Raw genomic sequence first — 27,875 nt, forward strand, 5'->3', positions numbered from 1 at the left:
CCCTGACTTGTGGCGTGGAGGAGACAGGGGAAGTACTCCTCTCTTCGTCTTGTACACAATATAATTTATATAAAAAGATATATACAATATAAACTTTTCAAACATAATTTGGTCTTTTTTTTTTTTTTACTTTATCACTAATATTTGATTTGTATATTTTTAGAATTTAATTTATTTTGTGAAACCTTTGATTTTGGTTTAACTTGGACTTTTTTTTTTGTTGTTGTTTTAAATTGTTATAATTTTAAAATGTAAAGTTGCATCAATAAATTTTGGTTTAACTTGAACTATTTAAAATTTAATGCATTTGATTTAATAGGGTTCCGTCAAAATTGCATCAATAAATCCACACAAACTGAAAATAATATTCTATATATTATCAGACAACAAAACAAAAAAGGATAATTATAATAGACTTAATTACACCATTTTAAATTAAAATGTCTTAATACAAAAAGCCTCACATAATATAACAAAAAATAATATTATATTATTAAATTTAAATAGAAAAGGAAACTAATAATGTGGTTTTTTCTCTCTTTTGTTTTTTTTAATAAAAATTGCATGGATTTTTTTTATTTGTTTCCTTCTTTGTTTTGCTTATGTTGTTCAACCATATTACATATTTTTTTATTACTTTGTCGTTTTCTTTTTTTTCCCCAATACCTCGATTGTTATCTTAAATTCTTTTTGTTGGCGTTTTGTTTTTTACTTTTGTTATTTTATTTGTTTACTTTTATTCTCTTTTAAACTGTTTTATTGTCTATTTTATTTTTCCTAAATTGTTTCTTTTTACTTGTTTTTCTTTGTTTGCTTACGAAAAAAGGCTACATGCCTAAAGTTTCAACAACCAAAAAAATATATATATATAGAGAGACAAAGAAATAATAATATTAAAGTAATAAATTAAAATAAAATTGTGGATGTGAAAAAAAAAGGTGTTTAAAGAATTTTAATCGTACAAAACTGAATAGGGGTACTTTGGAAATAATTGGAACAATAAAAAAATAATTTAATCATTTTAAAATTATGTGGGATGAGTGATTAAAAAGAGGGGTGTGAAGAGTAAAGAACGGTGTGTCAATAAAGTCATTATTTATTTAATAGTTTGGAGTTTTTGATTTGTTAGTCCCTTAATTATAATATTGTTACACTTTGGTTTTTAAATTTTTTTAGCTGATTAGTCTATAAATTTAATTTATTTTTTAAAACAATTACGATCCCTAATTTTTAAATTGACAATATATTTTTTTATAAAAAAAAATTAATGGAGATAAATACGTTCTCACCTCGTGATAACTTTTAATTTTACAAAACTGTAACTCAAAATGTTCCTTAATATCCTTGAGAATCCTTCAAAATTGGAACATTTTGTATTTCACGTTAGTGAAGATGTGGCACGTGGCTGTGTTTTTTTTTATATATTTTACAAATCCGTCTAATTAATTTATAAGCTAAGGACCAAAATAACTAAAAATATTAAGTTTAGGGCTTATAGTTCAAAAACAATTAAGGACTAAAAAAAATTAGGGACGATAATGCTAAATCTATTTTTTAGGTTATTTTTAGAAGTTTAGCTACTTTGATATTTTGAAGAATTCAATTTTAGTTTATCTATTAATGACGGTCGATTTTGAGGTCAAATCTAATACGATAATGACATATTTAGATTTTAAGAGAGATAAAATGGTAAAAATAACAGAAGAATAAACCAAACACGTTTGAAAAAAAAAATAAAAAAAAAAGGAAAAAAACAAGATCTGAAACCAAAAACCAAATTAAGCAACATAGTCCATGTAAATTTTTTTTTTCTTTTAGAATATATATCTTTTCCGATTTGCTTGGTTTGTTTTCACTATCTTGTCAATTTTAAAATTTTGATGTGTCATTGTCGTGCTAAACAATATCTAAACAATTTTATAAATAGACAGGTTAAAAAAAGTATATAATTTAAAACCGTCATAATAAATAAGGGAGATTTTTTAGTATACTTAGTATATTAATAGGTCATGTCTTTTTAATCATTAAATTTATATATTTTTTAATTTTTACGTGATTTTATACAGATTCAATAGATAAAAACTTTAATTTATCATTATGTTTTTTTACTGGAGAAGATCCTGGTAAATAAATTTCTAAAAGTGAGTGTTTGAAGACTAAATGGACGTTTGATTTATTGATTCATAATCATGATTTAAAATTATTCTTATTTTATGTGTATTTTTTATTAGAAAAAAATATTATAAAAAATTATGAATCATAATTTAAAATTAAAGACATCGCCTAAAGTGAGGTAAATTACCGTTTGGCTTGGGGTTATATCCTCAAGATTTTTTTTTTCTCTCTTTTTTGGAAAAGAACACAAAATTCTAAGAACTAAAATAAGCCATTAAGCCCTTTCAAAAAAATAAGTCATTAAGTAGGAGAAATTAGAAAATGCCCTTCCCTCTATTTCCCTTAGGAACGTAAATCTCCCTCCTTTCTGTTACATCAGTTACAAGGAAAGCAAGAGAGAGATAGAAAGAAGCGGTTGTACTTTCATAGTCCTCTCTCTCTCTCTCTCTCTCTCTCTCTATGTGTATATATTACACACGCACACTCATTTTCTCCATAGGATCATATCTTTAAGAATTTTTTCACGAACCAGTTGTTGGAAGTGGTTGTTTGTGAAAATGGGAAAGCTCTTAACTTTGTTTATTGTTCTCTGCTTTCTCCAACTCTTTCATGGCGGAACAGCAATAGCCAGAAGAAGAACCAATGACGCTTCTGAGGACTGGGGTTATGTTGAAGTCAGACCCAGTAAAATACTTTCTTCAATTTCCTTTTTCTCTCTTTTTTCTTTTTTTCTTTTCTTTTGTTTTTTTGTTTTTTTGTTTTTTATTTTGTTTTTTTTTGGGTTCTTGGGACGCACAAAATCTAATGTTGGAATTGTGTTGATTTTTTAACGTCTTTTTTTTTTTTTTTTTTTTTTTTTTAAAAAAAGCCCCACATGTTCTGGTGGCTTTACAGAAGTCCCTACAGAGTTGAAGACCCGTCCAAGCCATGGCCAATCATTCTATGGTTCCAAGGAGGACCTGTGAGTTAGCAATATATGTGCTATGGCCAATCAATTTTTTTTTTTTTTTTTTTTTGTTGGCATCTTTATGTCTTTGTTTGTTTAACACAAATGACTTAAAGATCTTTTTTTTTTTTGGGTGAATTCTTTATGTATGCTTTATTAACTGAATGATGCCCAGATGATGTTTTGAATTGAAAAGGCCATATAAGTGATTAAGTTAATTCAATTTAGTTTATTTTTTTTTTTTTTTTTGGAGAAAAGGGTGCTTCAGGAGTTGGCATTGGAAATTTTGAAGAGATTGGGCCATTGGACACAGACTTGAAGCCAAGGAATTCAACTTGGCTGCAAAAGGGAGATCTTTTGTTTGTTGTAAGTGATGGCCTTTGGTTAAATTTCTTGTTTGGTGCAAATGAATTGAAATCTGAATTTATTTTTTATTTTTTATTTTTATTTTTTAAGGACAACCCAGTTGGGACAGGATATAGTTTCGTGGAGGACTTAACTCTGTTAGTGAAAACTGATGGGGAAGCAGCCGATGACCTGACCATATTATTGGAGAAACTCTTTAATGATAATGAGAAACTCCAGAAAAGTCCTCTGTTCATTGTGGCAGAGTCTTATGGAGGCAAGTTCGCGGTCACTTGTGGATTATCTGCTCTAAAAGCCATTGAAGCTGGGAAATTGAAACTCAATCTTGGAGGTAATAAAAATCACTAAAGTCCCAACATTATAAAATTCTGGTCTTTCATATCATTGAACGAAGAAATGGTTGTGATCTTTGGAGAATTTGTTACCTCTATGCAGGAGTGGCATTGGGAGACACTTGGATCTCGCCGGAAGATTTCGTGGTATGTTCCGACTATATGATTTTCTGTTTTATGAACGTGTGGTTTATAGATTTAAAACCATGATTCAGAATTATTCTCGTTTTACGTATGTTTTTTTTTTTAAAAAAACACTTAAAAACCATGAATCATGATTCAAAATTAGGGACAAATACAAGAAACACACATTTTGATCCAATTAGCACTACTGCAGGTTTCATGGGGTCCTCTTCTCAAAGACGTCTCACGCCTCGACGACAACGGAGTGAACAAATCAAACAGGTCTGTGTTATAATCATTGTGTGTGTGTTTTTCGCATGTAAATCGCGGTGAGAAAATTATGAAACTTGTTAAAGATTTTTTTAGAGATCTAACAAACCCATTTCGGAAAACAGTTTGGTTGAGAAGATCAAGCAGCAAATTCAGGAGGGCCATTTTGTGGATGCAACTTTAACTTGGAGTGAACTTGAGCAACAGATCTTCTCCAGCAGCAATGGAGTGGTACTAATTTCTTTTACTTTTTTTATGGTTCACTCAAGATCCGTTTAGTTCGCCGATTTGAATTTTTAATTCGAGTTGAAATGTGACTTTACGTGAGAGTTTTTTACTGTAGCAAAAAAGTGATGTGACTATTTCTGAGAGTTTTTTACGGTAACAAAACTCAAATTTTAAACTTGAATCGATGAAATGAACAGAATCTTAATATTCTAGTGAAACAGAGAACAAAAATGGGAAAGTTTTTATAATCCTTGTGTTAATGATGTGTTTTTTGGATCGTTTTTCAGGACTTCTACAATTTTCTGTTGGATACAGAAGTGGATTCAGCCTCATCCTTGGCGACGCTCGAAATGTCGAAAACGATCTCAACCAAGAGATACTCAAGATATCTAAGCACCTTGAGGTCTTCTTCACCAGGTGGTGGTGGTGGTCTTGATGACTTGATGAATGGTGCCGTTAGGAAGAAGCTTAGGATTATACCAAAAAATGTGACGTGAGTATGCAAAGTTATTAGTTTTTCACTTGGAAAAAGATTAGTGAAAAGTTCACTGAAAGAAAAAAATGATAAAAGCAATGCCAAAGATCCAATTTTTGTACTTAGTTTTTAAAACTAACTAGTGGCGTGACAACTTTTTAAACACTTAATTAACAAAAGAACGATAAATATGCTTATCATTATTATTTAAAATAATAATTCTCTCTTAAATATTTGACAGATGGGGAGGGCAGTCAGATAATGTATTCTCAGCACTACAAGGAGATTTCATGAAACCAAGGATTGATGAGGTAATTTGGAAAAGTAAATTAAATGAAACTTTTGGTGGGGAATCATGGTTTGTCTTATTTAGGGGAAAGAAGAATTTCATCACGAATTAGCACTTTGTTTGATTGCTAAAAAAAAAAAAAAAAAAAGGAATAAAAGCTAACAAGAAAAGATTCCAAAACACAAAATTGCCTTTCAAATATCTTTTGACTTTCCTTCCATGTACTATCGTTTTATTAACTATTTTCTGAAAAAGAAAAATAAGTAGTACAATGTATCTTTTTTCCAGCCTGGTATTAAAATATTTTCCCTCTGGTTCACGCGGAAATCTAATTTCGTAAGTTAAATATGTTTTTTTGGTAGCTCTTAAGTTAATCATGTTTTTTCTACGCTATTATCATACTTTTGATAAGGTCCTACTTACCTTTTATTTCAACATTTTGGTTCACGTGGAAACAGATTTTCTTTAGCGTAACTCTATTTTCTGCTTGTCTTCTACTCTTCCTTTTTTGTCCCTCTTATGGTTCTTGTGTCTTACTTCGATGGAAATAATAAAATTCATTATGGACTCATTCAGTTCGCGGATTTAAATTTTTAATTCGGGTTGAGATGTGATTTTATGTGAGCTTTTCACTGTAGCAGAAAAAATTAGATGTAACTTTTTGTGAGAGCTTTCAACTGTAACAAAACTGAAATTGAAAACTTAAATTAATAAAATGAACGAGGCCTATATAACTCCTCTCTTTCACAAGCAGGTGGACCAACTCCTTGCTAAAGGGGTCAATGTCACGATATACAGTGGCCAAGTAAGTTTTTTCTAGCCCAATTCATTCAACAACGTTCTCTCTCTTTATCTCTCTCTATATATATACACACATATATATAGATTAGTTTTTTAATAGTTAAGTTTTTATCGATAGTTACTCATTAAATATAGATAAAAATTTAATAATCTCATCAATTACTATGCATTTTATTATCAACAACCTAATTTATTATAACTGTCTGATTAATATCATACAGTTTAAACAATAATACCCGATCATTAAAATCGCACCATATATACGTGTATATTCAAGATCATATTTAACCATTTACATCAAGTAAATGCTAAGTTGACAAAAAGAGTTTAGATGTATCGTTCAACTTGTGGTTTGTTTTTATTTATTTGTATGCATCATGCGTGAATGAATCCGTTGAATTATACCTTCACAACATGTCAATGGGATTAGGATAAGCCTCAGAAAATGGGTTGGATTTCATCTGGACCACCCCACTTATGCGATATACCTTGTCTTGCTTTGGAAAAGTTATTTATGCATTTTTTATTTATATGTTTTATGAATTTATTATTATATTTCTATTATGTGTAATGTCGTGATTAAGGAAACTAAAATGATATTAGGATTAAAAACTTGCATGATCTAATAGTACATGACAAGAGTATCAAATCGACAAATTCTTTTAGATTTGAATGTAATAATAATAAGAATAATAATATTATCATTTATTATATTATTATTTTTAAGAAATTAGTGGCTATGTTGACATATGTGGTTGGTATCTGCAGCTTGATGTCATTTGTTCAACCAAGGGGACTGAAGCATGGGTTCATAAGCTCAAGTACTCTCTCTCTCTCCCTCTCTCTCTCTCTCTCTCTCTCTATATATATATATATATATATAACTACACCTTGAGGTGTAGAGTTCAAATTCCCAATCCTGAGTCACAAAAAAATAAAAATAAATAAATAAATAAATGTGTTTAACTTATCATACGATTCTTTCATGCTTTTATAGGTGGGAAGGACTCCAAACATTTTTGAGCAAGAATAGAATCCCTCTCCATTGTGAAAATGGAAGGTCCACAAAAGGGTTCTTCAAATCATATAAAAACCTCCACTTTTATTGGATTCTTGGAGCTGGACACTTTGTAAGTTACGACCACCTCAAAAGTCAGCCAAAAATATCTTTCTTGCTTTTATCATGCTAGGTTGTCATGTCCTAATCACCACCGTCCGCTTTTGAAAATTATATATAGTTATGATCAAACTTAGCCAAGCTAAAAACAAGGAATGAAGAAAACAATGCTTAAAAAATATATATATATATAAAAATAAACATCACTATTGTCTTAATACTGTACCAATTCTAGTTGAGATGTCAGGATCATTATAATCATTTATAGTTTTATATACTAATAAATGAAGTAGCCGGCAATGTCATAATTAAGAATAAAGCTCAAAAGTGAAGGACTAAAATCTTATGAAATCTTTAGGGATGAAGATATGAAAACCATTACCCTAGAATGATATTCTAGAAAGGAAAAAAACAAAAAAAAAACAAAAAAAAAAAACCAAAAAAGTCTGTAGAATGATACTAATTACCTTTTGAATTGGGAAAATTCAGTGAGGATTTAGTGTTGTGCGCTTTTAAACGTCATATATATATATATATATATATGATTTAATAAAAATTTGGCAATATAAAAGTGTATGGCATTAGTGGGATTTCTTTTGTTTAATGATATTATCGAATTTTCCTTGAATTTGTTTTAGTTTTTGTTCTTTAATTTTTTGATAAAGCTCCTTGAATTTGTTTGTGTGCATCTTGAAAGTTCTATGATAAGATTATGTGAGCCTAGTAGTACTGAATCACAAATTCCAACCTATCCTATGACAACTAAAAAAGGATTACAACACTTCACACTTCGAGATAAAAAAGCAAAATGGCACTAAAACTCAGATTTACTGAGAGAATATTTTCAAAGGCCCTGTCCTTATTACTAAGGGTAAAATAAAAAATAAAAAAAAAATGATAACAAAAAAATAAAAAATAAAAAAACCAGTAAAGATCCATAAGGATCATCTCGTAGTTGTAACTTGTGCCTTTAGGAGAACCTAATAAGTGATGGATGTGTATGGTAAGTGGGTGGCTACCCCACAATCAGATGAAAAAACAACAAAAAGCATTAATGAAACTGTTAGGTAAATCCAGTAACCTCTCTGGCGCCTATACCAGCGTGTCTTCAAAATCGTCATCATCATCTTTTTTTGTTTTTTTAGAATTTTTTTTATATTATTAAGAATTTTTTAAGGGGGTATGCACAGCACAAAAATAAAAATAAAAAAAAATCCAAAAAAAAAAAGTTCCATTGGTATTGTATTTTCTTTTACCATTGGTTTTCATCGTCCTTACATATTAATTTTCTAGAAATTTTGATATGATCTTTAGAGTTTGGAGTTCAGGATTACAATATGTTGATTTGGTTTTTCTTTCCTTTTTTTTTTTTTCTCCTTTTATTTTACATTTTAATCGCCTTGTAACATCACCATGCTCTTTTGTCACCATGTTAGTATCTTACACATACACCTCACACAAACAAACAACACATGTGAGCACGTTCAATAATGGGTGATTAGGAAATAATATCATAGGACATGTGTTCAATAATGAGTAATTAGGAAATAATATCATAGGAGATTAGAGAACTCATTCATATAGACAAGTCAATGTTGAGGGCATTCTACATGTAACCATTTAAAGTCGGCACAAAAAATTGGAATTTTGCTAGTTCTAAATTTTATCAGGAAGCAAAATACAAATGAGACTTATTTGGGCGTTGTTTTTCCCCTAACCAATATACATATCATCACAAATTATAAGATACCGACACTTAAGCTAACCTTATAATTTGTAGGTTCAAATTATTTATTCTATATATTTTTTTAATTCAATATGAAATTTAACAGTTTTTTAAAACTGATTCTATTGATAATGATAAGAGACATATAGAAAGTCTCAATCAATTATTGTTTTTTTAGTTTGAAAATGAGTTAAAATAGATACTTTGGCCTCGTTCACTTCACGGATTCAAATTTTTAATTCGAGCTGAGATATGATATTTTCTGAGAGCTTTTCACTGTAGTAAAAAAAATTAGATATGACATTTTTTGAGAGTTTTTTACTGTAAAAACTTAAAATTAAAAACTCAAATCGGTGAAATAAACGAAGCCTTTAACGCTCCGTGAAAGTAAGTTGTTAGAAATGATGGGATGCATAAGTTCCTTTTACACACTTTTTTTAAGTAAGTTGTTAGAAATGATGGGATGCATAAGTTCCTCTTACACACTTTTTTTCTTTCATCGTTTCTCTCTCCTACCAACAATCCCAAATTCTGTATTTATCCCAAAAATGTATTTCGTCACATGTAGTCATGTATTACAAATAATCTTATCATCACTAGTAATTTTTCTTTTTCCGATCTTATATATATATATATATATATATGTATATATATAATATGAGATTGAATCTACATCCTTCTAAGCCAAGACATATTCCACCCTATCTCGTACCGTTTTACTCAGTGTGGACATGTGAGTTCTGTTTTAATGCGTCACAAACAGTGAACAATATTAATGCTCTTTTCAATTCTCTTCTACCATAGAAAAGTTTGGGTCTAGTTTACTTTGCGGATTTAAATTTTTAATTAAGAAATAGTAGAAAATAGACCAATATGAAAAGCTTAAAAAATATATAAGTCAATTTTTAGTTATAGAAATTAATAGGCCATAACTTGTCAAGTTATGGTTCATAACCAGATAAGTTATGGGCAAACTTGTCAAGTTATGGTTCATAACCAGATAAGTTATTGACAAAAACCGTGAATAACTTGTCAAGTTATGGTTCATAATCAGATAAATTATTGACGAAAACAGTAATTTGACCTATTTATTAACTTATGTAAACTATTTGCCTATTAATTTTAATTCATCTCAAGTTTTAGCCAATTTTTCTCTTTCTCTCTTTTTAATTTAAATTGAGATGTGATATTTTTTAAGAACTTTTAACAGTAAAAATTAAAAATTAAAAATTCAAATCGATCAAATAAACGAGATATTAATGTTTGGGTCAGGTTAGCCCACGTGTGGGCTCATGGAAAGAGTGCGGTCCTTGATAATGTTAGAATAGTTATAGTTACATGGCTTTGCCTTGCATGCAATTGCAATAGCAATAGCAAAAGAAGTGACAGAGTGACAATTACGTGAGAGTGTGATAATGGATTTGTTAGCCTCACCAGGGCATTGATTATCCAAGTACTGCAAACACTAGTACCACTGTCCCTTCCCCACAACACTTTGTCAGATACAAGAGACAAACACTGACCCACTCGCTACCAAACTCTTATCTTCCTGCTCCTGCTCGTGTGAAATATTTGCCCAAATTTATTTATAAAGTCACTCACAGTCAGTCAGTCTTGTTAAATTTATTCCAATAGCAGAATAATGAATCATTCTCAACTTTTTCACCTTTTTCTACTCGGATAAGATTCTTAAGATTGTGCCTTAAATTTTAAATTTATATGTATATAAATATTTTCCCACTTTTTTATTTTCTTCTTATTACAAAATTTGCAGGTACCTGTGGATCAGCCCTGCCTTGCATTAAAGATAGTGGGTCAGATTACAAATTCTCCAAGGTAGACATTGTTGTATTTACAGAAGTACTAAAACCACTAAAATAAGCAAACATTGAAAAGGATTGATGAGAAGGTTCTGAGGTAGAGCTGCAAGCAAGGCAATAACTATGTGAGACCATCAGACAGATATCGTTGGAGGGAAAAGGGGAACGACACGGTTTCCAATTCTTTTTTCTTTTTAATTTCTTTCTTTGTAGGAAGAAAAAAATAAGATGACAGATCTTTTTTCTTTTGTGGAACAAAATTCTTGGGGTTTTTTTTTTTAGGCGGGAAGGATCCCCCAGTTTCCTGTTTCTCTCCTATTATTCATTGGCAGTCTTATCTAATTAAATAATATTCTTAGTAGACATTTAGTTTATATATTCAGAATTATTCTCAATTTACGTATTTTTTAAAAAAAAAATATTGTAATAAATCACGAATCATAATTCGAACTATAACACGAATTTTTATACCAAACACATCTACTCTCGAGCAGGAAAAACAAAATAATACCTTCAACTCTCTAAGTAAAATGCTCACAATTAATGTCCAGAAAATGCTAGTAATTAGTTCCAAGTATAATTTTCAGTTCTATTATATGATAATGATTATGGGACTTCTCGTTACTACCGTACCATCTGGCGAATTATTTATAGTAAAATCAATGTTTAACATACCGTTTTGTTCACAGATCACAAGTGCGTCATTGGCCTTCACTTGAAAAGAATAAACATTTAAATATTTTCAATATGGGAAAAAAAAAAAAAAAACAAAAACACATTTTCCATCTCTTGTAAAACCTGTTTTTTTATTTAGGCCTTAATCAGTAATGTGCTTTTTTAAAAGCTACTTATTTGTGAAAGCTAAAGAAAAAATTGTTCTTGAGAAGTCTGATCGAATTATACAGTTTCAAATGGATTTATATGCTTGAAATCAAGGTCACAATGAAATGAAGACAGATGAGAGAACTTGAAGAACTCGTGTGGAAATGATCAGAAATGTAGAAATCCAACAAATCACAGGATCAAAGAGTCAATATGCTGGTAACGGAACTCGGACTTCTAAAACTTTTTTCTGAATCGATATAAACTCATAATTTTACTTCTCCTGGGATATATATGTATATATATACCATTATTTGAATAAAAGCTTTATCCAAAATTACATTTGATGATCCCTGGAGGGATAACCATATTTTACAAACTGACATGAGAAGATATACAACATTGATTTGAGCTAATCTATGCTACATATAATAGGGAGTATGATATAAATCAAATTATCACCAAATATACAAAACCTCAAAGGGGGATTAAGATGAGAGTAAACAAATCGAAAGTGTGAAAAAGGAGGAAAGAATAAAGACAGGAGCAGCACATGAGATTAATTATGATTGGAACCATGTAGTTATCAGAAGCTATATGCAGACTCATTCGATCTTTTCTAATATTTCGAACCTGGTTTTTCTTTTCCAACCTTTCATCGAGGCAACGAGGTTGATCAGCCCCACTATTTGGTTTCTTGTGTATTCCTGCATAAGAAAGGTATTTAGTCGTCGAATGATGTGAGAAAATTGTGAGTTCACCATTGTGGTAGTCAATATTTTTGGTAATGGAATTTCTTACCGGGTGGGCGTGGGACCAGTGCACAAATTCAGTTTCTGGAAGGTAGTAAGCCTGTTTGAAAGCCGAAAGAGAGGTGACAGTAAGCAATCGTCAAAATAACTAATATTCCTCAAATATTATTACACAAATGACATCATGCGAAACAGATTACTTTTACTATGCTTGTGTGCTTACCTTAATGAAGGTTTCAACCATTTGTAACTTGGGCTTCACATTTACGGTGATAATATGTTGCAGACCATTAATTAAGACCTGCAAGACAAAGGAAAAAATGAAAACAGAGGAAAAAGAAAGAAAAGCAAAGAATCCCATTAAAATTTAACGAGATGCAAAAGAGGTTTGAGGAGAAATTACTAGGAGACGTGCAATAAGGGAGGAGAAAAAGAACCTGAAGATCGAGTGACATGAGAGCCCGTCCTTCATCAGTACACCTCTTCACCCGTGATAGACCTTCAACAAGTGTTTCAGCGACAATTTCAATTCCATATTCTGAAAGGACGTCTTGAACCTACACACGCAAAAACATAGTAGGAAATAATTCCAACTAAAACCTCAGCTTTGTAACGTAATTCATATGAGGTGTACATGCTTTAAGAGAGTGTTGTTGAGTGGCAGAAGTTATTTCTAGAACTAACGTATGTCAACACATCATTACTCTCTCGGCCAGCCAAGTAGTGCAGATTATTAAAGTCAACTATAACACCAAAAGTATGAGAAAAATAAATTCAAGTTCTGAACATTCAGGACTTAATATTACCTCCTTCTGAATTCCCCCGTGAGCGAGCCTCGTCTTATAGTGTTTAAATTCCCCCAACAACAAATCGACATACCTATTGAATCAATAACTAGTGTCACAATGCTTGTAAATTGTAATACAAACTTGTCAAAAAGCAGAAATTCAGGAGCACATATTCTTGAAATAGACTATTCAAGCAGAAAGGATTATAAATTTCAAATGCTTGTATATGAATTAACAGATTGCATAAGATATCAGCACGCCCCTTCTTCAAAGTTGCAGATAAGGGGAAAAGAAAAAGCAACATACCACCTTGCAACTGCATCTCTTGCGTAAATTCATTACACTATACTATGTACATTTCAAATGCCTAGAAGAAAAGGTAAGATATAATTAAAGAGGTCATACGAAAGCTGGAAATGTTTTTGAGTGGAAAATTTCTCTTCCAACCTGAGCGAGTGCCTATAGATGAATAAGATCTACCCCAACCAAGTCGCCCCCAAACTGATCCATACGAACCAGTTTGCAATAGTTTCTACCGGAAAAGTTCACATATATTGGTTAAAAGCTTCGAAAGCCAAAATTGATGGCTTGGCCTTCGGGGTGGGTTTGAATTTTGAATGCCCAACTATGAGCTAAACAGAATATAGGCAAACTGCATTTATGGCAGTTCCGTGCCTAATTGAGAACTTTTTATGTAATAGATCTACCAGTTGATGGAAGAAGCATTACATGCACTGTTAAGAACTGGCATGGATCAGGGAGTAATGTAAATCTATAGATCAAGAATTGAAAATCAAACCAACAAGTAGATAAAGGATTAACACCAAGAAAACTGACCCATTATGCTCAAGTCCTAGCTCTTTTACTTCCCATTTTGCATTAGAAATCCGATCGACATATCTGCAAAAAATGAATAAATAATTAACATAAATATTAGTATTGATATGCCATATTATGCAAAAATCTGGTCTTTGATCAGTTGGTTTAGAACTTTTCTTTCTATTAGGCTGAAGATTCCTTGTCCACATACCTACTTTCATGTTTTTTCATTATAACTAGTTGAGCCACGTGCTATGCACACGGAGAATTGTAAGTTTGATCCCACGTCAAAACACGTGATCTAGAGACTAAGTCCATTAGTTAGAGTAGGAGAAAAAAACATATATTTAAAAAAAATCATATGGAAAAACAATTAAAGTTGTACAAGAGCTTTTGAAAAAAAAAAAAAAAAAACAGCTACTTAAGTAGGGAGATATTTGAAAGGAATTATTTTAATTAAGAGAAAGTGAGAAAAAGAAAGTATTTCAAAGAAGGATATTGTAAAAAAAAAATGTCAAAGAATATTAGGAGAAAACAAAAATAGACAGTAAGCAAAAGAAAAGGAGAAAAAAAAAAAAGAAGAAAAGAAAAGGTTAAAAAATAAACTGTATATAAGTTCTAAACAAAAGGGGGGGAGGGAAGAACATTCTCGTCAAAAGCATATGCTAATTAGAAACAAAAAACAAAGGCACAAAAATGAGAATATATTAGTTTTACCCATTAATGTGAAGCAATTGTCTAGCCGTTGTCCTATGAATATGCTCTGTAAGATCTGGTACAGCATCCACCTAGTAAAAACAACTGTACACATTTAATATCATCTGAATCATAGAAACTAATTAAAGAACTATTAATTTCTAAAGCTTCCTATCAGTAAATGAGAAAACCATAGAGGAAGAAAACACACTGAAACCAATTGTCTGTTGCTAGTAACAGAAGGTGAGCAAAACAGAACATACCAAATGTACATAGAAATCTTCAACAACAGCAGCATTACTTTGAAGAAGCATCGACTGGAGACGAGATTTAGATCTATGCAACATTCGAGCGACAAGAGATATAGTGTCAGCGGCTGCACATCTTTCCTGCATTATAGCAGTTATGTCAATCTTTTTCCCCCTAAAGAGGGGCGATTTTATTCGGGCCACATAAACTGCAAAAACTTATACCAAATTGCACTAGCTAAATCTAAAAAAAGCATGACTTTGCAGGAACAAAGATTCAGCACATCTTGTACATAGTTATTTGTGTTAGACCTAGTAAGACTAAGACATTTCAAATTGCATGGTAAAATAATCAATATGAAGGAATTTTGTAAATTAGAAATGGTTTAGAGGCAGAATCCAAGTAGTTAACACTACCAATTAGGTCATAACTTCGATATTAGCAATCAATGTGTTTTAAACAAGCTAACCAACATTGAATTGCATATTCGATGCCAGGTTCAGAGTGTGCATGTGAAGCAATATCCTAAACCCTGTTTACTTTCCACACATGAGATTTGGTAATTTGGAAAACCATATGAAAAAATGAGGTACATAGAATCCCTGCATAAATAGGTAAATATTTAATTTCTAGTTTCTACCCACAAGAACGCAAACAAGGACGATTCACACTCAGAGCCAAAAAAAAAAAAAAAAGCAAAACAAAACAAAAAAACAAAAAAAAAAAACAAGAGATTCACACCTTGAGACCAAAAGACATTGATGCGTGACTTGGAGTGATGTCTGCATGTGTAAACGATGCAGTGAGAGATGCTTGTGAAGAAGACGAGGGTTTTATCCATTGGTCACAATCCTGCGTTATCCTTGATAATGCTGTCTTCAGTCGATCTGAATATTTACAAGACATGATATTTAATTGAGAAAGACTAGAGGGCAGCAATATGCAATAAGACGAAGGAAAAAGAGACCGAAAAATCACTTTTTTTTTCCTTGAAATATTACTTACTATTGATAATGTCAACTGAACCTTTTCCACCAGAGTTATTGTTCTGCTGACCAAACGTTTCAAATACAAAATGAAAGAATATCTCAAACAATTGGCATATACCCTGCAACAATATAATAAATCAGAAAAAGTGGAAAACAATTTAGAGAAAATTAAAAGATACAAAGCAAGTATCAGTAAGAATCAGAGCACATACAGGGAAGCCATAAAGGCTTTTGGTGAATATGAACTTACCTTGAAGAACTCGACATTAACTATTTCTAACTTCTGCATAAGCCTTGCATACTTATCCATTGACCTGATATGTAAATGTCATGAAGAGGTAAATACAAACATAAAAGAAAATACACTAAAACTTGATATTAGACAAGAGAGAAACTTTCGCAATCATAGATCAAAAAGAATGTCACCTTAGAAGGCAAATCGATGATCCTGTTTGAGCTGCACAATCTTCATCAGTCAAACCTGAAGAATGACTTCGCAAACGTGTCGGTTTCGAAATCCGGCTTGGAAGCTGACTATCCTCGTCAATAAAGTCAGCGAGAAGATCTTCATTTTCTTCTTCTAAAACAGAATTAGCACCATTTAAGTGACTTGCATCACTTTTTCGTGGAGAAATCTTATCATCATAAAGATTTTCGGTAAAATGTCCATCAAGTCCACTACAGACTCCTCCGTTAGATTGGTTGGAAGTTTGCGTCATTTTAAGCAAAAATGGGTTCCCATTCTTTAGCCAATGAGAGAACCCACTCTTCCTGGCACCAGTATCAACTGATTTAACAGACTTGTCAAAATGAAGGAATCTTGCACGCCTAGCGTTTGCATCAGATGAAACAAGTAAAGGTGCACTATCGCCAGCAAGCCCAGCAAAACTAATTACTTGGACTGTATCTGGTGGCATTATAATCCAATTTTCTCTCTCCAAAACCATTTTAAGAGCCTGAAAGTAGAATAAATATCAATCTTGGCTGATAAAAAATCTAGTTTTCAATTCTGCATAGATACATAAAGTACAAATGTGGTAATTAATCAATACAAATAAAACGGTAAAAAACATAGGTATTTAATTTTAACTGCATATTAAAATTTTGGAAATGCCATGTCTTGATAAATGATTTTCACAAACTAAAGCAAAAGGATAACATAAAATTATAAACAAAGATGCCTTCAACTGAATCACCGTAACATGATAACAATGTTAGGCAGAAGCCGAAAGAATCTTTCTTGATTTCAGTTATTTTGTACTCTAAAAAAGTGATTCATAATATAATAATTAAAATAGAACGTCATTTATATAGCAGCAGATCAAATAATAAGAAAAGTCAAGAAAATTATTAAATCTCAAAATAAAAATTAATAATCAAAAAGAAGAATCAATTACATGGCAGACTCTACAATAACACTCAAAAATTATTAAAATCTGAAAAAGAAAAACGATATTTTGATGCTGTATTTTTTCAGGAATATTCACATTCTGTGTTTATGACTTCTGAAAAGTGGATGATGGGTCTCCTGGACCCCCATTACGTTTCACCTATGCTAGAAGAAGGCCTAGAAGAGTTTGTGTTGATGTGGCAGCAAGGGATGAGGTGGAGGCTGGTGAGGTGGAATCGGTGAGAGGAGGGAAAGGTGTTGACATGGAGGGGAGTCAAGGAGCTGTTGAGCTCACTGCTGAGTGAAGTGCGTGATGTCTCGGATCTCGAGAGGGCCTCGGAAGAAGAGAAGGGAAGAGGGAAACGGTTAGCGAGAACTAGAGAATAAAAACAAAGAGCAGGGGGTAGGAGGATCGTTCATTGAACTTCTCTGTAATTTTCATAGACGAGCCTTGGCTCTAGGGAGTGCAAGGGGTCACTCGGGTCACTCGAACACCCCCATATCCTCTTGTATTGCCTTGATAATTACAGTTTATATCAATTCCTTTCAATTCTTTCCTCTAATTCTCTAATATTGTGCAGACTAGTACGATTGTAGAAAAATTTAACGTCCTGCCTCCCAAGCATAAACTCTATACTGTCATGAGACTTCTACAAAAATAACATGACCTATATAACTGCTAATATCATTTCTTTTGTTTACTTTTTATTTAAAAAAAAAGGAAAACAATTGCTTCCTAATATTGACAGCAAAGAAAATGAAAACCCTTTAAGTCAAACTTACATAGATATTCTGCCGATGAAATGCTATGAAATAGTTTTCACAGACAACCTTCAACTTCTGTCTGAACTCAACTGCTTCAACTCCACAAAATGCTTCACCGGCCAAAATGAAGACACTGAGGTCTTCATAATTTTTCAAGAATTGATGAATACTAGCAGAACAAACGGCAGAAGAAGAAAGCAACACTGATACTCGACTAGTTGTTAGTTGCCAAAGATTCCTGCGTCCTCTTTGTAGAGTTTGTGAAACAAAGCCTGTGGCATCTTTTCGCAATTGATACCATGGAGATCCACTCGTTGATGTTGCCCTGTCATCCTTCCTCGCCTCATCAACTGGATCATTAGTGCTTGTTTGGATGGAACTTGTAGAGCTAGTAGTGTCCTCAAGGGAAGAGTTGGTAGCTGTCGCTTCCACTGTAGAAGATGAACCAGGAACTCTATACACTGATTCAGCAAGAGAACCATTTAATCTTGGAGAATTTCCAGATGCCAACTCAATTTTCTGGACCTCTCCTGCACTCCTACTGGTATCATTTGCCTTCAGCACAATATTTAAAGTTTGACTAGATGAATCCTGGAGAACGAAGAAAAAAAAAGGTAAAGTTTCTTGAGCAAATGAAATAGAGCAAAACAAGCCAGCAAATAAAAAAGTTCCCGGAAATATCCAGAACACACTACTAGAATCAGAAGGGCTATTGGTGGAGAAAATATTTACACTAGTAACCTAACACATCTATGGCTCTTTTATAAGAAACAAAAATGAACAAATACAACGGTCACGTGGGGGAAATGGTTAGAATAAAAAGGGCTGGATGTAAGGCCAAAATGGCCCCAGAAACATCAAAATCAACCAAAAACTAGGCACTAGATTTCATTGAACTACCAATAGAACAAAGATGTCTGACCAAAACAACATCTGAACAAACTACAAAGTGGTGTACTGAATAAAAATACAAGTGACAACAAGATTTTGAAGTATACCTTATTCTCCAGCTGAAAGCCCATGATTTCATGGTATGAGCACATCAATCTAAAGAGGACAGCTAGTGTACTCAACAAACACTGCCTAAACTTAGATTCAGGTATCTGAAGGCAAAGATCACTGTAGGTAAGTCTGGAAAAAAAAAAAAAAAAAAAAAAAAAAAAAAAAAAACAGAAGAAGAAATATGAACAGTACAAAGAAAGAGAAGGAAAAACACACCTACTATTTTGTTTATTTACTTCCTGATCCTGCAAGGTTAGTCACAATAAGAAAGTGAGCAAAGAACCAAGTGCTATAAACTTTAGGTAAATATTTAGTGAACAATATCATCAAAAAACAGATTAGAGTATTCTTCTATTGTCAAAAGATGTGTGCAAGTTCGTTGGTTCAGTGTTCTGGTTGTTTGTCGTCCTGATTTTATGCTCTCCAGGATTACTACCCTTTCTCTTTGGTTCTTCTGTACTCTTTTTTCTTTTAATAAATTTTCTCTCTTTCTTAACCAATATTTTTATATAAATAAAAAAGCCCTTTTTTGTATGCAAGTGCTCTCTCTCCCCATCACAAGAATCTCAAATAGCCATCCACTCAATGTTTATCGATTAGCAGATGCAATTAAAGAAATTAAATTGTTTTATGCATTAAATAGCCAGTTAATATAAAGTCATCGTCTCAAATCTCTCTACTACAAAGTAGAAAAACACACCTCATGCAAAGTATCCTTCAATACAGAGTGGGTTTCTGCGAGAACTTCCTGCATAAAAAAGCTCTGTATCTTCTCAGCAAGACCGGAGACATCGCCAATGAGTGCATAAGCATCAATGACCTGCTCAGCATTTTCCCAATCTAACAGCTTAAATTTAGATTTCGAGAAGAGATTATGTAACAAGATAAGCAAACTGGCTCAATATGGATAGACTCCATATGTGTATGCTCGAAAGGTTTCACAATTGATAGCATCATTTTCAAGAGAAAATAATGGTTAAACTTCAGCAAAAGTACACTCACAGTAATATAACCCTCTTCTTTGAATTCCTGGCACACTCCCAACAATAGTGAATCCAGCTTTTGAAGAGTTCTCCCCAGCCAAGCCTAGGATGACATGAAAAGTTGTCAATGATATGCAGTATGCAGAAGAAAAATGATAGCATGTGGTTATCAAGAACATGTCATAATAGTAACTAAATATCCACCTCCACATCACGGCTCATCTCTTGCATTGCTGAAAGCTCAGAAAAACTATCCAACAGTTGCAAGTACTCAGATAAGACCTGAAAAGCCTGTAAAAATGACGGACAATGTAAAATAACTTTTAGGAGAGTAATAAGTGGCAAGACTATAATCCCAACCACAAAGAAGAAGCTTGTTTTCTGAGGATCATATACCATAAAACAAAACTGAATAAGATACATAGTCACCTTGCAGTAATTTCCCTCCTCAACAAGTGATTCAAGTGCTGCTTGCATGTCCAATGCATGACGAAGCTCAGTCAAAACAGGAATAATGTCCTATAATTTGCAACAATCAAACAAATCTAAGTTTAAGACTTATGAAAAGCTGCCAAATACTAAACATCCCAGGAAACGATCATGATTTTGTAGGGGAAAAATTAGAAAGTTAAAATTTAGGGAGGGATGGTTACTGCTACCGTATATAAGAAGAGGAATATACCAGAAGAGCTTGCTTCTTTTTGGAATGGGAATTTACAATGAGATCTCTTGAAACCTCATTCACCGATGAGTTTAGATGCCTTCTTCCATTCTGTGAAAAAAAATATGGAAAGATTTAATTTATTCACATCCAGAGAAGTGATCAATGCAAGATGAAGCATGTTTATAAAAAATCTCGAGTCCTTACCATGCAGATGACATTCGCAACCTTTAAGTCTTTCTCCACTTCCCTAACCAAATTCATACCCTTCACTGGCCAAAAGTAAGTATCAACATCTCATTTGAAACTTCACAGCACCAACCGTAGTTTAAACTCTAAATAAATTTATCACATTGCCAAAATTGCTTATTGAAGAAATGCAAACACTAATATAGACTTTTCACAGTTCAAAGAAAGGAATAAAAGAATTTCATGGGAGGACTTACCCATTACTTCATGATGCTCCATAACATGTTGGGACAAACGTTCGGCTACTCTATCCAGTTGTGCTAATCTAAGAGCAGCCTACAAAAAATTTTTAGATAAACAAAATTTTTGGAAATCCAAAAATGCACTTGAAATTGTACAAGCAAATTCATAATTCCAAAAGAAAACAATAATCAACAAGAAGGTCGCTAATGAAATTAAATAGGGCCGACATAACATTTATGCCTTTATGTAATTATCCAAACTTAATTTCCTCGTACAAGCAACCAAAGCCAATATACAAATATACAGACACTACTTTAACCAAATAGATGCTACCTTAAGTATTAGAATTTGGTGAAATATTCACATAGTGCATGCTCTATAGGTGGGTGAATAATAAGACCTAAAAAATCAATTCCTCGTGCATCTAAAGAAAAAACTGCCCCCAATAACAAGTACAATGCTGAGCATGTAGATTTAACTTCCAGAGATTACACCTCATTTAACAGTAGATAAAAGCCAATAAAAAAATAATGAATCTAGAATACGTTAAACACAAGGACAGAGGAAGAAATAAGATCTCACCTGTTTCTCAAAATACTCCAGCTCATTTCCTTCAGATGGAATATTTTCTAAAATATGCCTTATGGGATCAAATTCCTGTTTGTTGGCATTTACAAGAGCACGGGTAAATTAGAAAAGAATTTGAAAATAAATCACACATGCCAAAAGAAAAAGGATGATTACTCAGCAAGGGGGCGGGGCAGGGAAGAGAAACATAAAAAATCCCAAGTGGCATGTAAACCCTGGATATATTTTCTTTTCTTGTGTTTGTGGCAACTTGGAAATACTTAGATTGTTGTGTTTGTAACCAACTTGGCACAACTTGTTTCCGGGGTCAATAATTAGAAAAGAGGTGATAAAGGGAAGTGTAAAAGCAGGGACAGAGAGGCAAAGATACCAGAAGTGAGGGAAGGGACGTGTGGAAAATAGTGCTAGATTCAAAACTTTTTTACACAATCTTCTCACTGTGCAAAAAATAGCATCAACAAATTTCTAACCCCAAAGGTTGGACGACTGAATCTCTACAAGATATAGATATGTGATATCGTGCTAAAATAGCACAAGCAAGGTGTAGTGTAGTTGCGTAACAAGAAAGAGCGTAGAAGCCATAACCATTCCCACATGAAATTCATAGTGATCTAAGAAATTAGCACCTCTTCATAAAAGTCTTCTTCTAGCTCTGCTACAACTTGACCATGAGGTCTGCCTCCATATATTGAGCTTAGTTCCTCGGAGCTTGATGAGAGGCAATATCTTTGATGAGGGGGGAGACCAGCAAGGGCACGAGCAACAGCTGCAGCAGCTGCAGCTTGAGGTGGAACCTATTTAAGGAGATAAAGAACATTCAGAATAAAGTTCCTCTCACACAAAGATAACAATTAGTAAATTCAGCCAGATCACTTAAGACCAATGCACTGTCCGATGCCAAAGAAATAGCAGTAGCAAAACATTTTTTTAAAATATACAAAAGTTTTATCCCAATGCAAATTCATAAATTCATCGTGAATATAATAACTACTATTTTGATATCTCACTACAGGCTCACTAAAGAAGATAAAATAGCACCTGTATGTTTAGAAAATCAATATTTTTCTCTCTGTACTATTTGTAGACCTTATCATTGTAGTTTTTTTTTTTTTTTTTTTTTTTTTTTTTTTTTTTTAAAAAAAGCAATCAAAAAAAAAAAAAAACAATAATACAAAAATACAAAACAAAAAACAAATTTAGCTGTCCCCTAGGAAAAAGAAAGACATCACTTAAAACAATCAGTGGGTGAGCGAGAAATTAGAAATAAAATTGGCTCCACCCCAACATCTAAGTAAATTCCCTTCTTTTAACAATAATTTTGTGAAAAAGAAATAGTCCTGGTGTTTCCACTCACTCTCAGCAGCTAATTGATAGGGTTCGTAGATTCTTCACCACTTTATCACCATGAAACCAAACTTTGGAAAAACAACGACATAAGAACCCAGCAAACACCAGTCAGCTTAATAAACACAACATACGGTCCTGGGTTTGCTTGATATACATTGTTAGGCTCATTTTCCACAAGCACTAACTCAATGATGCATTTATTTAACAGAATATTTAAGCCCTAATTTTGACAGGACTGAGTGACTATAATTGTATATTATCTTACCTTGATGTACATTGTGAAGCCCTTTCCAATCAGCATAACATCAAGTTAAAATGCCTTTGTTTTTCGTTTCTTTAAACTGCTGAGAAAATTAATGATTTATAAAAACAAACCCTATCGTTCAAAAAGGCAGTATGATTGAGCCAAAACATTTTATTTTCAAAATTTCACTCGTTTTCCTGCCTTTCATTAGTATTAAGCCTCAATTCCAAGTGTTGCGACGTATTATCTTATCTTAGTGTACATTGTGAAGCCCCTTTCCAATCAGCTTAAACATCCTTTTCAATCAGCTTAAACATCAAGTTATGAATTTTCTTTCCTTCTTTGGAATTATTTAAGCAGGTACTATAATTCAAGAAGCACGACAAATCAAAAAATTTATTTTAAAAATCTCTCATATTCCCACATGTCTTTAGCAACCACACGCACAATGCTTCAATTACGCAAAGTATTTTAAACCCTAATTGCAATGCCATCAGCTGAGTTTTACGATATATTGTCTTAGCTTGATACACACTGCTAAGCCACTTTTCCAATCAGCTTACACTTCGAGAAAAACGTTTTTCTTTCCCCTTATCTGTTTGGCAGCTGAGAAAGTTAAATGCTTACTTAAGTAAGCACAATAATTCAGTAAAATCAAAACATTTATTTCCAAATTTCACTCAGTTTGTTCGCTAACAATCATGACTAGACAGTTCGATAAAATTACCAATCAAACACCAAAATGTTCAGATTCAGGAAAGAGCGAGAAAAGAAACCAAAAACTAGCCACATTACGAAAATTGATCAGGAAAACAAAAAAAAATTACCTCAGGGCGATCGGAAGTGGAAGAAGGAAGAAGACCGAGCGATCTCGCGGACCTAACGGAGCTGAGAATCTTCTCCCCGACCTTGGAGAAATCCATCTCGCCTCTTTGGGACAACAAAAAGGGGAGAAAAAAGAAAAGCCTAGAGCTCTCAAAACCCTCGCTCAAATCGCCATTGAAAAGGAAGGGGTTTCCGAGGACGGTGCCGAAGGGGAAGAGATTCGGCTGCATTTCAACTCGAATCTCCCAGATTGAGCCCTAGAATTCCCATTTCAGCAACAAATCGACTCGAATTTGAGGAGATCTGAGTGGTGGAGTTCTTCTTCTTCTTCGTCTTCGATCAAATTTGGGATTTGTTAGGGTCGGTGAAGTTTAATTGCTTTTTGTAGACTTTTTTGTTTAGCTTTCTTTCCTCGCTTGACCTCTCTTTCTTTCAAGTTCCTATATATACTTCATTTGGTTATTATTAAGAAAACTTTTTTTTTCTTTTTTTTTTTTTTGAATGAGAAGCAAAAAATCATTTTTTTTCCCCTTCCTGGATTAGTGTACTGTTTTCGTAACGATGCTCAACCTATTTAAGAAATTAAAAAAAAGAATTTTTCGGTAATTTTTTTTTTTATAAATAGTGTCAATTTCTGATTTTTAAATTTAATTAAATTTAAAAAAATGTGTTAAATAAATAATTTTTAATATAAATTTAACGATTTAAAAATAGAAAATAACTTTTTTGATATGAATATCAACCTAACTTTTGTTATTATTATCAAAAATCAATTAATTACTCGTTTCAAAAAAAAAAAGTAATAAGGTAAAATCTTTTTTAAGTAAATTGGCTGTCTTTTTTTTTTTTTTTTTAAAGGAATGCTCGTGAGGAGAAAAAGACCATTAGCCAATGAAGATGTTACGAGCACTGTGAAAATATGGCTTTTATTTTTTTTTAATAGATTAGGGTTCCGTTTACTTTGCTGATTCGAGTTTTTTTACAGTAAAAAGCTCTCACAAACAATTACATCTAACTTTTTTGTTACAGTAAAAAACTCTCACATAAAGTCACATCTCAATTCGAATTATAAACTCGAATCAACGAAGTGAACGGGGCCTGTGAACTAGTGTTATATTGTATAGTTTTACGTTGATAGTAATAGACATAGGAAAATATGAACTATGTCGAGGTCTATTTTGTATAACCTTATATTGCTTGTAAAGGCATAGGAATTTGGATTATAAAAACCATTTTGTAAAGCCATGATTTTAATGCTAATTCATTGATTTTGCCCATAATGATGATCAACATCAATGAATTTTTCTTGACATGTTCACAGATTAACAACCAATGACCATTATATATTACAACAAAATTTAGCCATTCTCATTGAAGTCACACAACCCCTAACAACTAATAGCCAATCCTTATATTTTTCAACCAAATAACATTACACAAGAATGATCGTTACAAAACTAAGAGCATTAGCTGGCGGTTTGGGCAGTTTTCCCTAAAAACCACCAATCAACCTAACCCAAGCTCTTTTGGTAAATCTTTGTTTTATTTGCAAATCTTTTATTTATCAGTAGAATAATCTGTATTCTTTTAGTAAATCCTGATAATTCCTTTATTTACACTATCAGTACATTTGGATTTGATGGTAAATCCCTTATTTACCAACAATAGGTAAAAACCATAGATCTGAAAATCTTGCATCCCACCACTAGGAGTGTAAGAAATCCGGCCTACCCGACCATAATTCAGCCTACCACACCCGACCCTACCCGAATATTCAGTTTTTTTTTTCCCGGTTTCAAATAGAGTAGCCTGAATTTTGCGTGTAAGGACGCGGGCCGGTCTCTTTTCAACCCATGGTAGCCCAACCCGCCTGATACTATTCAACCGTAAAATTCTCAATTCGCATTTATGTTTCTCACTTCTCAGTTTATTCTCCCTCTCTCTCTCGATTTGAACCGCTAATCCTTATGGCATGTTTACTTACTAGGAATGGAAAATGAGAATTAAGAATCGGAATCAACCGCATGTTTACTTACCCATTTTTATCTTGGAATGTGCGTGAAAATGGCACTCCTAATAGTTAATATTAATTACGATTTTACCTTTAATTCTACAAACAAATTTGTGAATAGAAAAATAAAAAATAAAAAAATTGAAAAATGCCCTAATTTACTTTCACGCTTCTCATGTCTCATTGCTCACTTCCTCTTATTTTTTTTCTTTTCTTTCTTTCTTACTAGTGCCATGGACGAATTCTTATCAATGCAAGTAATTAAATGAAACTAAGTTTTTTTTCATGCTTATAATTTGATTCTTGTGTTATGCCTATTGCTTTTCATTTTTCAATTTATATCCTAAGCTGATTTATGTTTTCTATAATATGCAATGCAATGCTAAATCTAATTTTATATGTTAATAATGTAGAGTAACTATGTTTTAACTTTTAACACGAAAGAAGAGAGTGATTAACAAAATCTAATTATTAATTAGTTATCCTAATTTAGATGATTAATTAGGTGTGATTAAAAAAATCTAATTACTAATTAGTATTCCTAATATTAAGATAGTTAGCATAATATATAATTTTTTTTTAAGTTCAACACACAAAAATCTACTAAAAGAGCAGGCAAGTAAATTTATAACAATTTATTCTAATTATGGGCGTAAGTAAACGCATGAATGTGATTGAGACTGATTCCGACTCTGATTCTTGAAACCTAAGTAAACAGTTTATTCTGACTCCGATTCATGTCCACTCCAAATTCTGTCCACGTCGTTTCATGTTCATTCCGATTACAAATAAGTAAACATGCCATTAGTCTCTCTGAGTGTTTCCTCCATCGCCGCTTCTTCTTCTTCTTCTCAGTTCCTCCGCTCCACCGTTCCTCTTCTTCTTCATCTCACTTCCTCCGCCGTAGCCACCCAGATTTCAATCGGTTCAGGTTCCGCCGTTCAGGTAGGGGTATTTCCTCTATCCAAGGTTTCATTTGCTCAAGAGAGAGAGGTGGCTAAGTTTGCTCAAATGTATCAAATTCTTTGCTCATTTCCCTGTCTTAAGTTTTTTCGTTTCTTATTGGAGAGTTTTTTGGGTTGAATTTTTAATATGTGCAGTTTAAACCTTGGAATATAATTTCAAAAAAAAAATTATGCAAAGTTCTTTCCGTGATTTGTACAACGGCAGTGAACTTAATTTCAAACCTAGGATTCTTTTGCCTTTTCTTTATAGCATGTTTTGCATGGAATATGGAATCCTAGAAATATATGTGTGTATATATATATATCATGGCGTGCTCACAGTAATTTAACATGGCTTGATAAATGGATTGTGCCATGAGAATGACACACAGCCCAGGCCCGCCCCTAATCATTCATGCCCAAACTGATCAACCCGTAAATCCGGCCTACCCGAGGTAACCCAAAAGGTTACGGGTAGTAGGGGTGTTGCGGTCCAATATTCCGTCACCCGGACTTGTGTGGCTCGGCCCAACCCGAACGGCCGATTTACAAGCCTGCCCACCGCTACTGTGGTGAGAAAGATCAGAACAAAGGCTCACAAACATAGTTCTCCATCAAGGTTCTTGCTTTTCAAGCCGATCTATCCCGCGCCTTTTTGTGACGATTGTTGTCGTTGCTCGTGAGAGTGACAGTAAACGTTGAATACCGGCGTTCTAGTAGAGAGATATGGGAAGAGATGGAGGGATGAAATTTAAGGTGTAATTTTGGTATTTTGTGGTGTAGTAAGTATGGATTAACTATAATTATGCTACATAATAACTTTAAGTCAAGTTTGTGTTATATTACTCTAATCCCTATGTAAAATAAGTTATTTGCACCATTCCTCTTTTTTTTTTTTTTTTTACGAGGCTTAGTGCATGTTTCTCACAGTTAAATGTTGTCAACATCTAATAAAATGAA

At 32.8% G+C, this 27,875-nt stretch overlaps 2 protein-coding genes across 3 annotated transcripts; one reads left to right on the forward strand and one right to left on the reverse strand.

Annotated features, from left to right (window-relative positions):
* The first annotated feature begins 2,541 nt into the window (after positions 1–2,541).
* On the forward strand, positions 2,542–10,799 carry LOC112092277 (serine carboxypeptidase-like 51). The gene is made up of 13 exons (XM_024168026.1): positions 2,542–2,799; positions 2,981–3,076; positions 3,320–3,427; positions 3,518–3,758; positions 3,863–3,906; positions 4,097–4,164; positions 4,278–4,383; positions 4,668–4,873; positions 5,097–5,166; positions 5,899–5,949; positions 6,714–6,766; positions 6,943–7,075; positions 10,563–10,799. The coding sequence occupies exons 1-13, from the start codon at positions 2,758–2,760 to the stop codon at positions 10,626–10,628; spliced, it is 1,284 nt and encodes a 427-aa protein (XP_024023794.1). The 5' UTR covers positions 2,542–2,757; the 3' UTR covers positions 10,629–10,799.
* Positions 10,800–11,670: 871 nt separating this feature from the next.
* Positions 11,671–24,213, reverse strand: LOC21397222 (syndetin). Of its 2 annotated transcripts, XM_024168008.1 has the most exons (25): positions 23,963–24,213; positions 22,171–22,338; positions 21,539–21,613; positions 20,971–21,049; positions 20,732–20,796; positions 20,546–20,635; positions 20,293–20,382; positions 20,068–20,154; positions 19,883–19,966; positions 19,581–19,700; positions 19,097–19,125; positions 18,877–19,009; positions 17,897–18,469; positions 16,150–16,679; positions 15,974–16,037; positions 15,740–15,842; positions 15,476–15,621; positions 14,749–14,874; positions 14,507–14,577; positions 13,808–13,870; positions 12,989–13,061; positions 12,620–12,739; positions 12,406–12,483; positions 12,232–12,282; positions 11,671–12,137 (listed from the first exon to the last, which is right to left on the reverse strand). In XM_024168008.1, exons 1-25 carry the CDS (start codon positions 24,188–24,190, stop codon positions 12,036–12,038), a joined length of 3,348 nt encoding a protein of 1,115 aa, XP_024023776.1. In that variant the 5' UTR covers positions 24,191–24,213; the 3' UTR covers positions 11,671–12,035. The 2 variants fall into 2 exon arrangements, with proteins under 2 accessions (XP_024023776.1, XP_024023775.1); XM_024168007.1 differs by lacking the exons at positions 21,539–21,613; positions 22,171–22,338; positions 23,963–24,213 and having other exon boundaries at positions 11,673–12,137; positions 20,732–20,791; positions 20,971–21,002.
* Positions 24,214–27,875: the final 3,662 nt, after the last annotated feature.

The sequence above is a fragment of the Morus notabilis genome, unplaced genomic scaffold (assembly GCF_000414095.1).
Source record: "Morus notabilis unplaced genomic scaffold, ASM41409v2 Scaffold1460, whole genome shotgun sequence".
Classification (NCBI taxonomy): domain Eukaryota; kingdom Viridiplantae; phylum Streptophyta; class Magnoliopsida; order Rosales; family Moraceae; genus Morus; species Morus notabilis.

What these genes read in the sequence shown, in the direction of transcription:
- LOC112092277 (XM_024168026.1), top strand. Translation starts at nt 2,758, where the DNA reads ATGACGCTTCTGAGGACTGGGGTTATGTTGAAGTCAGACCCA. An exon ending in ATTATACCAAAAAATGTGAC is followed by an intron (nt 4,874 to 5,096) that starts GTGAGTATGCAA and finishes AATATTTGACAG; the next exon opens with ATGGGGAGGGCAGTCAGATA. An exon ending in TTCTTGGAGCTGGACACTTT is followed by an intron (nt 7,076 to 10,562) that starts GTAAGTTACGAC and finishes CAAAATTTGCAG; the next exon opens with GTACCTGTGGATCAGCCCTG.
- LOC21397222 (XM_024168008.1), bottom strand. Translation starts at nt 24,190, where the DNA reads ATGCAGCCGAATCTCTTCCCCTTCGGCACCGTCCTCGGAAACCCCTTC. An exon ending in AAGAAGACTTTTATGAAGAG is followed by an intron (nt 21,614 to 22,170) that starts GTGCTAATTTCT and finishes GCCAACAAACAG; the next exon opens with GAATTTGATCCCATAAGGCA. An exon ending in GCTTTCAGCTGGAGAATAAG is followed by an intron (nt 18,470 to 18,876) that starts GTATACTTCAAA and finishes TTCGTTCTCCAG; the next exon opens with GATTCATCTAGTCAAACTTT.